This window comes from Phoxinus phoxinus, assembly GCF_949152265.1.
Source record: "Phoxinus phoxinus genome assembly, chromosome: 5".
NCBI lineage: Eukaryota > Metazoa > Chordata > Actinopteri > Cypriniformes > Leuciscidae > Phoxinus > Phoxinus phoxinus.
This window is the reverse complement of record NC_136880.1, coordinates 32,040,392-32,054,370: the sequence shown is the minus strand read 5'-3', so window position 1 is coordinate 32,054,370 and position 13,979 is coordinate 32,040,392. Positions and strand designations below refer to the sequence as shown.

The window sequence follows — 13,979 nt, the reverse complement described above, 5'->3', positions numbered from 1 at the left end:
TTTAAAGTATGTTTCACAGAGTAGAACTGCAGCGGCAGGGTATTTTGTCTACAGTAGGTCTTGTTTACTGTTGCTCTCAGTAACTTGGGACATGCATTTTGCAAAAACAACCACAAGCAAGAAAAACCTGTGAAAACACATTGATTTAAAAAATATGATTTACTGTTAGCTGGCAGTGAGATCAAAATTATATTTTCACTTGGACTGAGGAAATAGCATTTTGCACAACTTCTCTATAAAAAAAATACGACTAGCTCTAAACAGTTTAATAGATGAGAACAAAATGCAGTAATAAGGCCAAGAGATCAAACTGAATTTAATCCATCTTTAAAACAAATATTTGTTCATCAAAATAGTGCCACAACTTAATGTCTTGTATACTTTTTTTTTTTTTTTAGATACATAAGGGTTTTAGTTGGGAGATGAGAGGGGCATGCGAGCAAATGCAATGAGGTCAAAATGAGTATCAATGACAGCTGGCATCTCTCCTACTTCCTGCCTGATGCACAGTAAAGACCAAGACCAAGATCCTTTACCCTTTTAGAAAATCTATCCAAATAACCAGAACATTGCTAATGAAGACATTAAAGTGGAACAAAACACAGCTTTCTGTTAACATATACCAAACCAGCACAAAATCAAATAGAAACAGAAAAAAACTAAATATGAATAATATGTGCCAATGCAATTGTAAAGAGAACTATTGTACTTTATTGCACAGTTGAAGAAAATAGGCATTAAAGACCCACCAGAGTTCAGATTTTTTTAAATCCTGGGTTCCTTAAAAATTCTGCCAATTCCACTAATTACACCAATTGATATGAACAGGGAGCACAAGATTTCCTGAAGTCAACAACCATCTTTTTATGTCTTGTTGACCAGGTGTCAAGTATATCACATCCCCTCTGTGAGCTGTCTCATCATTTTCTGTAATGAGAACTGTGGTGCAGGCCTACTGTAGGTCTCAAATATGATGATGTGATTATTTTGGCACTTGGCAACAGTCGTGGATTATAGCACATCCCTGTGGGAACCTGGTGCACAGAGTGCCAGAGCATGAAATCCAGTCATGCACTCTATCTATCTATCTATCTATCTATCTATCTATCTATCTATCTATCTATCTATCTATCTATCTATCTATCTATCTATCTATCTATCTATCTATCTATCTATCTATCTATCTATCGAGGACATATTATAGACTTATATATTAAAATATTTTCATTATAATTATATAATTAACTATCATAGTGAGAACGTTTAGTGGCACCAAAAAGCTGGATGCCAACCACCGTAAAATTGGAAAGAAGAAGAATAAGAATAAGAACGTTTAGTGCGTTTAGAACTTCTCACCCACCACGGCTATGATCTGTCTCACACCCACACAGCGAATTAAGACGATATCGCGGTATTCTACGGGATTTCACAATTCCAACGGAACCATCGAACCATTGACGTCACTTCCGTTGTTGTATTGCGTCAGTTACGAAACGTTGCCATTTCCGCCTGGCAGACGAAAGGTCTACGTTTTACGATACCGATTTACTCTATCAAAATGTCTCTGGGCGTGTTATCTCCTCATTTGAACACTCCACCAAATAACCAAGGCATACTTATCGGCGATAAAGTGTATTCGGAGGTGTTTCTGGCCATCGATAGCTCGATAATACCCGATGAAAGATTCTCCACGACTCCGTCCATGCTCGATGGCCTCGACCATGAGACTGAAACAGATCTGCGGATTCTGGGCTGCGAACTCATCCAGTCTGCCGGGATTCTTCTGCGTCTGCCACAGGTTACGGTCTAACTATGTTTATATATATGAATTAATTTCTTTAGTTCGAATTCTAATTACCCAGAAGTGTAAGACGATGCGCTTAGCACAGCTAGCTAACTTAGCCGTAACCGGCACATTGAAACCGGCGGCCTTTTGTTTGGCAACGAGATTATTAGATAATGCCATCCAGAGCCGTGCAATGTATTTTGGATTGTAGTTTAAAAAATATTATTTGTTGGTATACAACAAGTGTTGCTTTCCTGTATGTAAAGTGGATTGACGTCTTTTTAATGTATTATTTGGTATTTTGATTAGGTGGCTATGGCGACAGGACAAGTCCTTTTTCAACGATTCTTTTACTCGAAGTCCTACATCAAACACAGCTTTGAGGTAAGTCAGAAATACAAAAAAATGTGTAAGCTGAATCGAAGCAAGTCATGAAAATAATTAGTGTGGTTTCACTTTAAAAACAGATTGTTGCCATGTCCTGTGTGAACTTGGCGTCAAAGATTGAGGAATCGCCGAGACGAGTGAGGGATGTGATCAACGTTTTCCATCACTTGAAACAAGGAAAGAGCAAAAAGTAAGTCAATCTTGTGTTTTTATTATTAGTTAAGAATTTAGCGAATTGTTTTTGCTGGTGTTTATTTTTATTTTTTTAGATGTGTAACAGTTAACTGTTTTATTTACTATTAAATCCAAAAAGGTTGATTAGATAAAAGCTGTCATTTCATATCCCTCAAATACTTGTGTTGTATTAATAATTGGATTGGACATTAAACTATGATCTGTTTGTTTGAAACAATTGTGACAATTAAATTTTTGCTGCTTTAATTAGAGAAATTTTGAGTGATAAGCTATTATAATCTTCAAAGAGAGTACAAAATAAAGCAGAGAATATGGATGCCATAGAAAGTTACTTTTTAATTAACATATGTCCAACATTAATCTACATGAGCCCATTTAGTTAGTTAGTTATTTAAAGTTTATTTCGGTCAACTTCAAAAGAAAAACAAAAAAAGAAAGAAAAACAATTTACAAGCAAACATAAAAACAAAATTTTAATTACAATGAAAACAATATTTAAAATATATATTTTTTTTTGATCAACCGAAAAGGTGTCGGCTGAAGCTTATGCTTATTGCGCCGATCCTTTTTACATATCATTTATTTATAATGATTTAATTTATCATTATGAGCCCCTCATAACATGAGCCCATTTACTTTTTGTGTTCTACCAGGAGCAGCCCTCTTGTCCTTGATCAAAATTACATTAATACCAAGAACCAAGTTATCAAAGCAGAGCGCCGTATCCTTAAAGAGTTGGGCTTCTGTGTTCACGTCAAACATCCACACAAGGTGAGTTTTTTCAAATTTTTTATTCCAGTTTTGTTTCTGTCAATTCTCTTATATATGAAAATTCTGATAGTGTCCATAATTCAAATAATTAATTTAAAATGTTCAACTATTGCAGATCATTGTCATGTACCTACAAGTGCTTGAATGTGAGAAGAATCAGATGCTGGTTCAAACAGCATGGTAAGTGTGCTTTTGTCCTTGAAGCTCATGAAAATGCACTTCAAATTATGACTTGAAAATTTTTCCCCTTATAGAGGAGACATTGGATCAGGTTTATGGTTGGACTCGTGCTGTGTTTCCACTAGTAGCTGTCATTATTTGCTGTTAAGAGCTTGAACTTGTGAAAGAGCTTGCTACTTAGGCATCAACATGACTTAGTGGAAACACTGCGTTATAAAGTATGAATTGCATTGTAGCTTGGTATACCTAAAGGTAAGATAGGCTCACATTATTCTGGCATCCCCCCTTTGTTTTTGTAATAAAAGTGCAGGATTAATGTGTAGGTCACGCATTATTGACTTGTTGCACATCATTGAGGTTCTGGCTTATGGAGAGCTCTGTTTAACTTTGTCCTTTCTCTACTCTTTGATTAAAGGGTAGCCCATGGTGGTAAGTGTCACAGAAAACACCCGAACTCCTCAGGCACAAGACCCAGGAACCCCTCCCACCTTATTGGCTGGCCTTTTCGAGGCTGCCAGCCAATCCAGTGAGAGCTCTCAGCGGAGGTTGGCTTTGCTGGGGGGTCCAGGATTTGCTTTTTTCTTTTCCTTTTTGCTAGTAGTTAGTTGTGCACTTTTTGATCCATAAATACAAATGATTTTTTTTAGCAGTGAAAACAGTGTTACTTTTTTCCTCATATGAATCATGTTCATGTGAATTTTGTCACAGTAAGTTGTCCCCTGATATCCTCCGTGAAGTGATCCTTGCCTCTCCTCACACATTTTTGATATGGGGTTTGAAAAGTTTCGATTTCGCTAAACATGCACGTTTGGTTCAGCATGTTGCTTTAGTTTTGTGTTTTGAGATTGTTTTATTGGTCAAATGTAAGATTACACTATTGCCTCCATGGCTACATTTAAAAAAAAAAGTGTGAGGGAAAGGACAAAGTTAAGAGTCTCCAGAATAAGCCATATGAGAGAGAGAGAGAGAGCATGGCAGGTCTTGCATAGGTGTTTCTTCATGTTTTACAGGAACTATATGAATGATGCCCTCAGAACCAATGCTTTTCTGCGATTTGAACCTGAGACCATTGCGTGTGCCTGTATTTACCTCGCTGCTCGAGTGTTACAGGTACGTCCTTGACTTTATATTTCTTCATTCATTCTATTTCTTCATTTCATTAAATGTTTTTGTATTTCCGCAGATTTCCCTTCCTTCCAAACCACACTGGTATCTTCTTTTCGGTGCTACTAAGGAGAACATCAAAGAAATATGTATTAGCACGATGAAGCTTTATTCTAGGGAAAAGGTAACTTAAGTTTAATAAACTTACAGATTTGCATTACTTTGACTATCTTTATTTCTATTTAATAAACTACTTGGATTTTTCTTAGATGCTCTTGTTAATACTCTATCCATCTTTCAGCCTAACAGTGAACAGCTTGAAAAACAGGTGGAAAAGAGGAAGGTGGCCCTGGAGGAGGCAAGACTAAAAGCCAAAGGACTGAATCCCAGTGTCACACCAGCTCTCGCTGCCATTGGTGGATTTTCCCCAGCATCAAAACCCTGTAAGTTTGTGTTTCTGTTTGCTTTTTCTTATGCCGGGTACAAGCTGCACGATTTTCAAAGTCGTCGGATCGCTGTTCTTCTCACACTATACAACTGTCTGTGGTACCATTTAGTTGCTGTTGTGTGCACATTACACAACGGCTTGGCGACAGGGGGTCATGCATAACGCAGCATTTCAATAGGAAGAATCGCTTACAACATTGTCTGGTCTACAAAATACGTTTCACAACCAAACGCACAAGAAGTGTTACAGGAAATAACGTAAGATTGTGCGTGAGGAGTTCTTGCGTGAGGCTTGATGTCTTGTTCAAATTATGCGTGCAAGAAGCTTGTGATTTCAAGTTGTCTTGCATTGATTCATGGATCGGTAACTTTTCTTTTCCCACTTTAAGTACTTCAATATCACAGAAAAGAATATCTTTTAATAATTAAACATTATTAAAGACAAGTGTACAGTCGGTAATAAAATAAGAATAAACAAATTACAAGCATAGATAAATACAATATAACAAAGTTACAAATAAAGTAAGGTCTAACAGTAATTTTCAGGTACAGAAATGTAATCACTAAATGTAAAATAACACTAGTGTTTTTTGTATAAATTAAATATAGATTAATCTTTGTTAAAGATGTTTTGTTGTTTGGTTAACATTGACTAGGGCTGTGCGATTAATTACAAAAAAAAAAAAATGGTTTCCAGCTATTATGAAAACAAGATAATCTAAGTATTGCCTAAATGTCAGAATTAGTACAATAACTACATCATGACAAATCATACATAAGAAAATCTTAATGCTGAACATGTTATTGCGTTATCATGAGTCATATTTTTCCCTAATGAAAATTAACCATGGTTTTATTATAGTAAAAGTAAAGTGACCATGTTTTTTTTTTTTTTGACGGATTGATTACCATTGGTATAACCAGAGTTTTACTACAAATTCCATGTTTAAACTATGGTCTGTATAGCAAAACTTTGGTTAATTTGTTTAACTATAATAACTATGGTTTTTGGTCTTATTTGTTGTAAAACCATGGTTAGTTTTCGTAAGGGTTGTTGTTGTCTGCCATAGCTCGCTCTAAACCTATTATAAAATGTTAATATTTTCTGTTAAATTGCTACTGTAACTTTACAATAGATAATGATGTCCTTTGTACAGTATTTTGAGTGATGATAGTAATGGGGTGCTACTGCTAACAGTTGCTAGCAGTTTAATGCTTAACCAAGTAAACAAAGACAAAACTAGCCTATTTTACAATTACAGATGAAACTGACCTGCACTTGAAGTCCTGAACAGGTCAGTAGTTTTGCCTCTCTGCTCCACCTAGGCGCATCCACTCCATTTCAAGTCTCTCGCATTGATTACTCTGATCGAAACCGTTTGGCGGAGGCGAATCACATTGCCAGTCTAGACTAACCGATTCATTATTTATTATTGAATGACGAATTCAGAAATAATCACAGTAGTACATTCGGCAGGCAATAATTATAAATACAGGGCAGTGGGCTAAATCTGATGCCAGATCGATGGGAATTCTCCTGGTTCTCCTGATGGCCAGTCCGCCCCTGAGAGTAGGTACCACATTAGAATTCGAACTTTGTGACGGTTTAAAGGTACGTTCTATATAGCAGGAATGTGTGTTGTGTGAATATAATCTAAATCCGGACATACTACTTCTGCCATGTTTTCATTATCGGACCTACCAGCATCAGTTGCAACGCTTCACTGTCCCGTGGCCTCATGGGATAGTAAAGTGTCTATCGAATGCGCTCTTCAGAATCTCGTCGGAAGTAGTAGGCCATCCGGGGACTTTTCGCCTACTGTTTTCGAATACTGTGAAATGAATCTGGACACTACTCTGTTGGCATACTGGTTTTCGCATGGTACATAGTAGGAAATTCGAAATTCGATTTTGGACGCAGAGATGGGCATCTGTGCTTCTCACTGATCATGTCTTTGATCGTACACAATACGCGATTGTCACTCGCGTGAACAACAATTTGTCTCTGATTTTTACAAAACAGTCAGCGAGTAAAAATCAGGGCTTAAATCGTGCAGTGTACCCAGCATTACTGGTTAAGCTTTCTGCAAGTACTTCACAGGCATCTAAAAATGTTTTCTTTTCCAGCTTCTCCAAGAGAAGTGAAGGTGGAAGAAAAATCGCCAAACTCTAAACTAGTACAGGGGTCTGAGAACAGACAATTGTTTGCCAAAAGCCCATTGAATGGGTAAGTGTTTAAATATACACCACCTATATCAAGTACATCTAAAATTATATTCATTTATTTTTAACACTGTATATTTGGCCTGGGTGGTATGTCTGTATGAATTATACTTGCATATCTGTGACGGTTCAAAAAAATGAATTGTCATTTCATGTGAAGCTGTTTCTATACAGATGTCAAATTTAATCTTTAATGAATAATTTCACCTTCTTAGTCAATCATGGGAACAAAATAATACATTTAGGCCCTTTTTTTGGTGGTTTATTGCTGCAATTTTTGTGGCCGTCTTTTCAACCAAAGCAAATATTGCGCAGTTTTTTTAAAGCAAAAAATCTTTTTATTTTAACTTTCTTTAAAAAAAAGTCATTTTATGTGCTTTGTCACTTTTTTATATTTGTTTTTAAATAATTTTTATTTAGCGTTCTATTTGAATTGGAGTCATTTTTGTATTTAAACTTATTTTACTTCAGATAGTTGCCCTGTCAACATTTCCAATTTTAAGTTTGTTTTTAGGTAGCAAAAACAGTGTTCTGCCCCTGTTTTGCTGTACTATACTATATTGTTTACCATTTTGTATGGTTTTATTTCTTTTTATAGCAGCATGAAAAAGGAGAGAAAAGTGTTTCAGAATGGCAAGAACCATAGCCGGTCTCGCTCAAGATCACGCTCTCAGTCTCGTTCTCCACACCGACAGTAAGTTACAACATGCAGTTTCACTTCATTAAATTATATTTTACACCTGTGCACCTGGATGATTAAAAAAAACGACTTTAATTTTCTGCTGCCGACGTGTTTTCTTATCCTTAGTCGGAGGAGTCACTCAGGAACGTACAGCTCTCACAGCAGCCACAGCCCATCTCCACGGCAACACAAAGGTCGCAGAGTTTCGCCAGTTACGCAACTCAGGACGGAACGAGACAGAAAGAGCGAGTCTAGTCGGCATGGCAACAAAAGGAGGAGGTCACGAAGCAGAACTCGCAGCACTTCTCGCGAAAGAGGCCGTGACCGCGACTACGTGAAACACAAGCATGATCGCGCCACCAGTCACCACTGGGACCATCGCGAACGTGAGCGCGACCGCTCGCATGATCACGGAAGAAGCAAACACCAGAGCAGGTCACATTCTGGACACAGCAGACACAGTAAATGAGACACAGAGGGAACTGTGATAGCACTGGACAACAGGACTAAACATTAGATTGGAAAAATGCTTGCTTCAACACAGTTTTCCAAGAGATAACCTTAAGAAGTGGATGTTTTCTCAATGTTATTGTTCTTGCATCTCTGACTGACTCGTAGAGTTGATTTAAGCAAGGTAGTGGTGCCTTTTTATGTATTGTTTTACCGTAAACTTGAAAGTGAACAACAGACTGCTAAAAATCTGCCTAAATCAGGGATCACATTTGCACAGGAAGGAGCAGTCCTGAGTCCTGTGTATGTTAAATATTTTTCAAATGCACAACTGTGTTTGTGCACTGTACATATAAAGCTTATTTTTATGATGTCATGAAGACTTTGTATTCATCTCTTCACAAAATAAAAATGTTATAAAAATTGTTTTACTTTGTTGTTTGTATTGAATTACTTCAAACTAATGAAATGGAATCGCAGCCATTCTTATTGGAACTTTTTACAAAAGTATTGTATAACAAAACCTGTTAACTAGTGTGACATCTCTTATCTTAACCATGTAGCAGAATGGTAACTCTACATTAAGGTTCAAATCATTAATGCGTTAGGTATGATAATGTGAAATATGCGAGTAATTTATAATTTAAGTAAATTTATTAATATACTGTTATTAAATTGTATTAGATTGTAATCGCGTTAATTCACGTGATAGTCGTGATGTAACGAGTAGTGACAGATTTTTTCTTCCATATTGTGATGTACATCTGAGTGAAACTGATTGTAAAAAAAAATGTAGTGTGCACATGGTTCTATAAATTGGTTGGTAATTGAATGAAAGTAGATCTGAATGTGAGCTTGCAGTCGATTGTAAGGGGCAAGGTTTAAGCAGACTAAATGTCTGGCCTGTCACTAAAAAAAAAATCTGTTTTACCAGAAGACAGTTGTATTTTATTAAAAAAATGTTATGAGGTCAATAATAAAAAAATAAAAATCAGCATGCATATATTAACAAGATCAATAATATATATTTAGAAATGTACATATTTTCATTGTTTACAAATGTTAGTATGTTGAAATTAACATTACCCTAGATTAATAAATTGCATATTGTGTTCTTTAAATGTAATGGGACAATGTTAATGAACAATGTTATTAACTGCAACCGAATAAATATTTATGTATAAAAGCTGTACTGTAAATGTCTAACTTTTAAAGTGCAAGTGTTTCTTTGCATTGACAAAATGTGTAAAATGTCAAAAGAGGACACTTTCAGTATCAATGTAATAGAGGCCACTGAGTTACATGGTTCCTAAAAATGTTTGTTGAGTCATATATGATAGTAAATCATCTAGTATGATTGTAGTCTCTGAAGCGGTTGCGCCTGTCATCCCGTGGCTGTTCCAGGCGTTATCCTGCGTATATGTGTGTAGGACTTCCTGAGAGTCACACTACCATGGTGAGATACTCCACGTGGAAGCACGCACTCCTCAGTCAACTTGTTTGCCTCCGGGTTCCAGCAAAGAACGGTAGCAATCACCTCATTCTTGTCGTCTCGGCCACCAGTGATGAAGAGCTTGTTATTGCAGGCAGCAATGCCACAGCTGGCCCTCTCACAGCCCAGCTGGATTATCAGCGTCCAAGAGTCTTCAAGAGGACTGTAGGAGTACAAGGCCTTCATCGCTCCACCTTTATTTTAGAGCAAGTAACAGTTCAATCATCAGAGCATTGCGGTATGCTTCAAGCTCTAACATCAAGACTAAAAAATGTAAAAGGTACAAACCAACAACAAATATGGCGTCCTTAAAGGTCACTGCATTTGTGCATTTGGCCTCAGTTGGCATTGGGCATTTTAAGCTCCATTTATTTGATAGGGAATCAAAGCTTTGCATGTTGTTTGTGGCTAGTTTGCCGTTGGGGCCTCCACCTATCACAAAGATGCATTTGTCATAGCTGGCAGCAGAGAAGGAGCTTACACTCAGCATGAGAGGCGCTGCCTGGAAAGAGAATAAAAACTCAACTCGTGATTTGTAATGAAAATGTCTGTATACATGGAATAACCATCATAAGTCCATTGAAAAGTTATGATTCAGACAATGATTCAATATTGAATGGCTAAGACTTGGCCAAAGACTATTGACTTTTATAGTGAATGTTTACATGACCTGTCCTGAGATAAATATTATTAATAGACTGCCCCAAACTTTTAAATGGTAGTGCATCCCAGTTTCCACAAAAATATTAAGCAGCAAAAACTGTTTTCAACATTGATAAAAATAAGAAATGTTTCTTGAGCACCAAATCCTATTAGAATGATTTCTGATAGATCATGTTACACTGTAGACTGATTAATAATCATCAATTTAATCCTTGAATTTAAAATGATAATTACACACTATATGATCATATTTATATATTGTGGTAATTACTTTTTCTGGGAAACACTTTTTCTGTTTCTTCCCTCATGTTTTTACTACTGGGACTGCAAAAGGCATGTAATTAACTTACAGAATTGCCCATACCAAATATTTACCGAATATTTGTCTTCAGAACTCACCTCTGTCCAGCAGTTATGAAACGGATCATAGGCTTCAACACTGTTCAATCTCTGAGTTCCATCAAAGCCACCCAAAACATACACCTTTCCTCCAACAACCGCCATTTTGTGTCTCCAGCGTCCTGTGCTGAGGTACTCTATCTGGATCCATTTGTTTAGTGATGCATTATACTTCCACACATCATGCAATGTTTCCTTGCCACCTGTTTTAAGTTTAAAACAATGTTTTTACAAATTTCTCCATGTCCATGCAAATAAGCAAACTACATAGTTACTGTCACTATACCCTTCTCAGTGAGTCAGTGTGATGTACCGATTCTCACCCGATATGTAGACTTCGTTTCTGAAAGTGACGCACGCAAACTCGACCCACTTCTTATTTTCATTCTCCGATTCCATCTCTGTGTTTGGAAGTTTTGCGACCTCTAAGCGGCTCCTGCGTAGTGGGTCAAGACAGGTCACTTCAGATACAAACTTCTCTTCCTTTGTGCATCCTCCAATGATCATAAACACCTCCGACTGGAACTCCCGCACTCTTGGTTTGGTGCGCTCTGAGATCACCTATAAACCAAGAGGATTCAACACAGTCTCAGTTGATGCAAACTATTAGAGGATATGAAAGGTTTTATTTTTGTGACTGATAGGCCTGAAATGTAGGTTTTCATGTCTTGGGAAGAAAAATAAATAAGGTTTTCCGATTAATTCTTTTCTATGTAAGCAAAGTGGAGATTATGACGTAAATATGTCCAAATTGTTTGAAGTCAAGATCAAATTGAGAGCTTGGGAATCAAATCAAATTGGGAAATTTGTATCGACACCCTGCCGTCATACTCATAAGGACAAAAACCACTAATGAAATACACTTCCTCCAAAAAGGCTTACCATGTCTTTATGACGCACTGTTATAATTCCTAAGCGTGTATTTCACTTCCTATTTGAACGAACTGTCTTGTGATCACTTCAGCATGACATTAATCTTTGAGAAGAAAGGTCACCTTGGTCAAACTAACCTCTTTCCCTGAGAGGTGATAAACCCGGGCCTCCTGCAGCAGCGGGAACACATCGGCACACTGGCGGATCAGCGGGTCTCCTTCCACCTTTTCTACAAAGTACCATGGGTCCAACAACGGCAGTCGCACATGTGTGAGGACACGGGGCAGCAGAGCCCGCCTTTCATCGTCATGGGCCCTGACCCAACGCATAACCACGTCAAACACCTGTTCCTCCTCTGTTACCCCCAGGTCATCATGCTGAAGCAGACTGACCAGCACATCAGCAGGAAGCTCCAGGATCTCATCATGCTCCACTACTTGAGAGAAGTTTTGGATAATGTAGGCATGGACTTGGGCTTTCAAAGACTCCAGCGAGTGGACGTCAGCTAGATGCAGGATGCCCACACAGTTTTCCGGGTATAAGGCCTCTGCTAAGTAACTGGCACAGGCGTCCACTACACGTGGAAACTGCAAGCATAGATCAAATTTTAGGTCATTATAGAGCATAACATAGTTTTTTATTTATGGACATTACCATTACAGAAGTTTGGGGTCAGTAAAATTTTTCTTTAAAGAAAGGAATATTTTTATTCAGCAAGGATGCATTAAATTGATCAAAAGCGACAGTAAATTAAATTAATCAAAGAATCATGGAAAAGAAAAAATCAGGGTTTCCAAAAACCTTTTTACAACATTGATGATAATAAATATTTCTTGAACACCAAATCAATATTACTGTTTTTACTATATTTTGATCAAGTAAATCAGCTTTATGCTAAATAAGAAACTTTGCTAACCAACTTGCAGACCTCAAACTTTTGAACAGTATAGTGAACACTATCATCTTCTGTAAAGAACTTTGTAAAATTTGTTTTAAAAGGTGCAATATAAATAAAACGTAACTTTTTACATTAAATCTATGCTTTAATTGTTTTAATAATCTATAATAGCTAGATAACAAATATGGACTTTGCAGCAATTTCATTATACATATAGGTTTGTGCAAATAGTTTATGATATAAAAGCTACGTCAATTATATTTAGCAAACGTATGACGCCACTCAGCTACCTCTTGATCATGTGACTATTAAAATTGTTATGAAAAAAAAAATCCAATCTGTAAACAATGTTCATTTGCATTTTTGTACTTCCCTGTTAAGCTTGGTACATTTGAGGTGGTTTTGATGTCTTCTCCAAAAAACTAAACAAAAACCTTACAAAATACCACAAACGTTGCACTGGGGAAGTAAAAAGTGAAATAAATGTGTACCCAGCACAAACATAACGGAACATACCACTATTATACTTTACAGAGACAGTGTTACATATAGGTTATTACACCATACTAGAAGTCCTGTTAGCGTTCATACGGTAAAATATGTTAGTACAAACCTGAAAAAGGCTGGCTGCCTCAAGCATTTTCTGAACATTGTCCTTGGTAATGGTGACTTTGCTGGTGTAAGTGTATTCTAACAGGATACTCATGGTGTCAGCATCAAGGCCTTTAAGATTTACAGTGTCTTCATGTTTTTCTCTCAAGTCATTACAAAACATTGCTCTGCAAAATATAAAAACAAATAGCATAATAATTTAACTTCCTGAGACTTGTCCCTGCACTAGAAACACAATTCTCTATTTCTTTCTTTAATTAAAAAACAAACAAACAAACAAACAAACTTCTCTGTACATCACATCAAATGACCTAAATGTGCTACTGGCTGACCTGAAATAATGACTGGCTGCAGCAAGGACCACGCGATGGCACTGGAAGCTCTGGCCCTGTACCTGGAGATTGACGTCTGTTAAACTGTCCTCCAGCCGAAGACTGTGCAGTCCATCCTGCAGATATCCAGCAAACACAGAGTCTTCAAACATAACATGACCATCTTCCTGGTTCTCTTGCATCGAGCTCTCCAGCATGCTCAGACCCCCTGCTGAAGCTTCGTTCTTGGCAGATGAAGGGCATTCAGAGTTATTCTCTAAAGTGTCAGCCATGGAGTCCCAGATGCAAAAGTTACAGATTTCACCTCTAAATATAGTTTAACAACATGTGATTGCTAGACATCGGCGAATAACTACAGCCTAAAGCTGAATTGTTCTTTCCTGATACGCAAGCTTCCTGTTTTTATAACGGCCTACAAAGAGGAAGTGCTGAAACCTCTCAAATTCAGCTCTGCGACTACACAAGTTACTTGGATTATGGCTGTG

At 37.2% G+C, this 13,979-nt stretch overlaps 2 protein-coding genes across 2 annotated transcripts; one reads left to right on the top strand and one right to left on the bottom strand.

Annotated features, from left to right (window-relative positions):
- Positions 1 to 1,352: 1,352 nt before the first annotated feature.
- On the top strand, positions 1,353 to 8,653 carry ccnl1b (cyclin L1b). The gene is made up of 11 exons (XM_079612108.1): positions 1,353 to 1,798; positions 2,096 to 2,170; positions 2,254 to 2,363; positions 3,022 to 3,139; positions 3,255 to 3,319; positions 4,330 to 4,429; positions 4,503 to 4,607; positions 4,725 to 4,866; positions 6,998 to 7,097; positions 7,692 to 7,787; positions 7,902 to 8,653. Exons 1-11 carry the CDS (start codon positions 1,559 to 1,561, stop codon positions 8,242 to 8,244), a joined length of 1,494 nt encoding a protein of 497 aa, XP_079468234.1. The 5' UTR covers positions 1,353 to 1,558; the 3' UTR covers positions 8,245 to 8,653.
- A 501-nt stretch (positions 8,654 to 9,154) lies between these two features.
- klhl6 (kelch-like family member 6) lies at positions 9,155 to 13,897 on the bottom strand. Its single transcript, XM_079612105.1, has 7 exons — positions 13,495 to 13,897; positions 13,164 to 13,329; positions 11,790 to 12,239; positions 11,103 to 11,340; positions 10,780 to 10,982; positions 10,006 to 10,219; positions 9,155 to 9,911 (listed from the first exon to the last, which is right to left on the bottom strand). Exons 1-7 carry the CDS (start codon positions 13,764 to 13,766, stop codon positions 9,610 to 9,612), a joined length of 1,845 nt encoding a protein of 614 aa, XP_079468231.1. The 5' UTR covers positions 13,767 to 13,897; the 3' UTR covers positions 9,155 to 9,609.
- Positions 13,898 to 13,979: the final 82 nt, after the last annotated feature.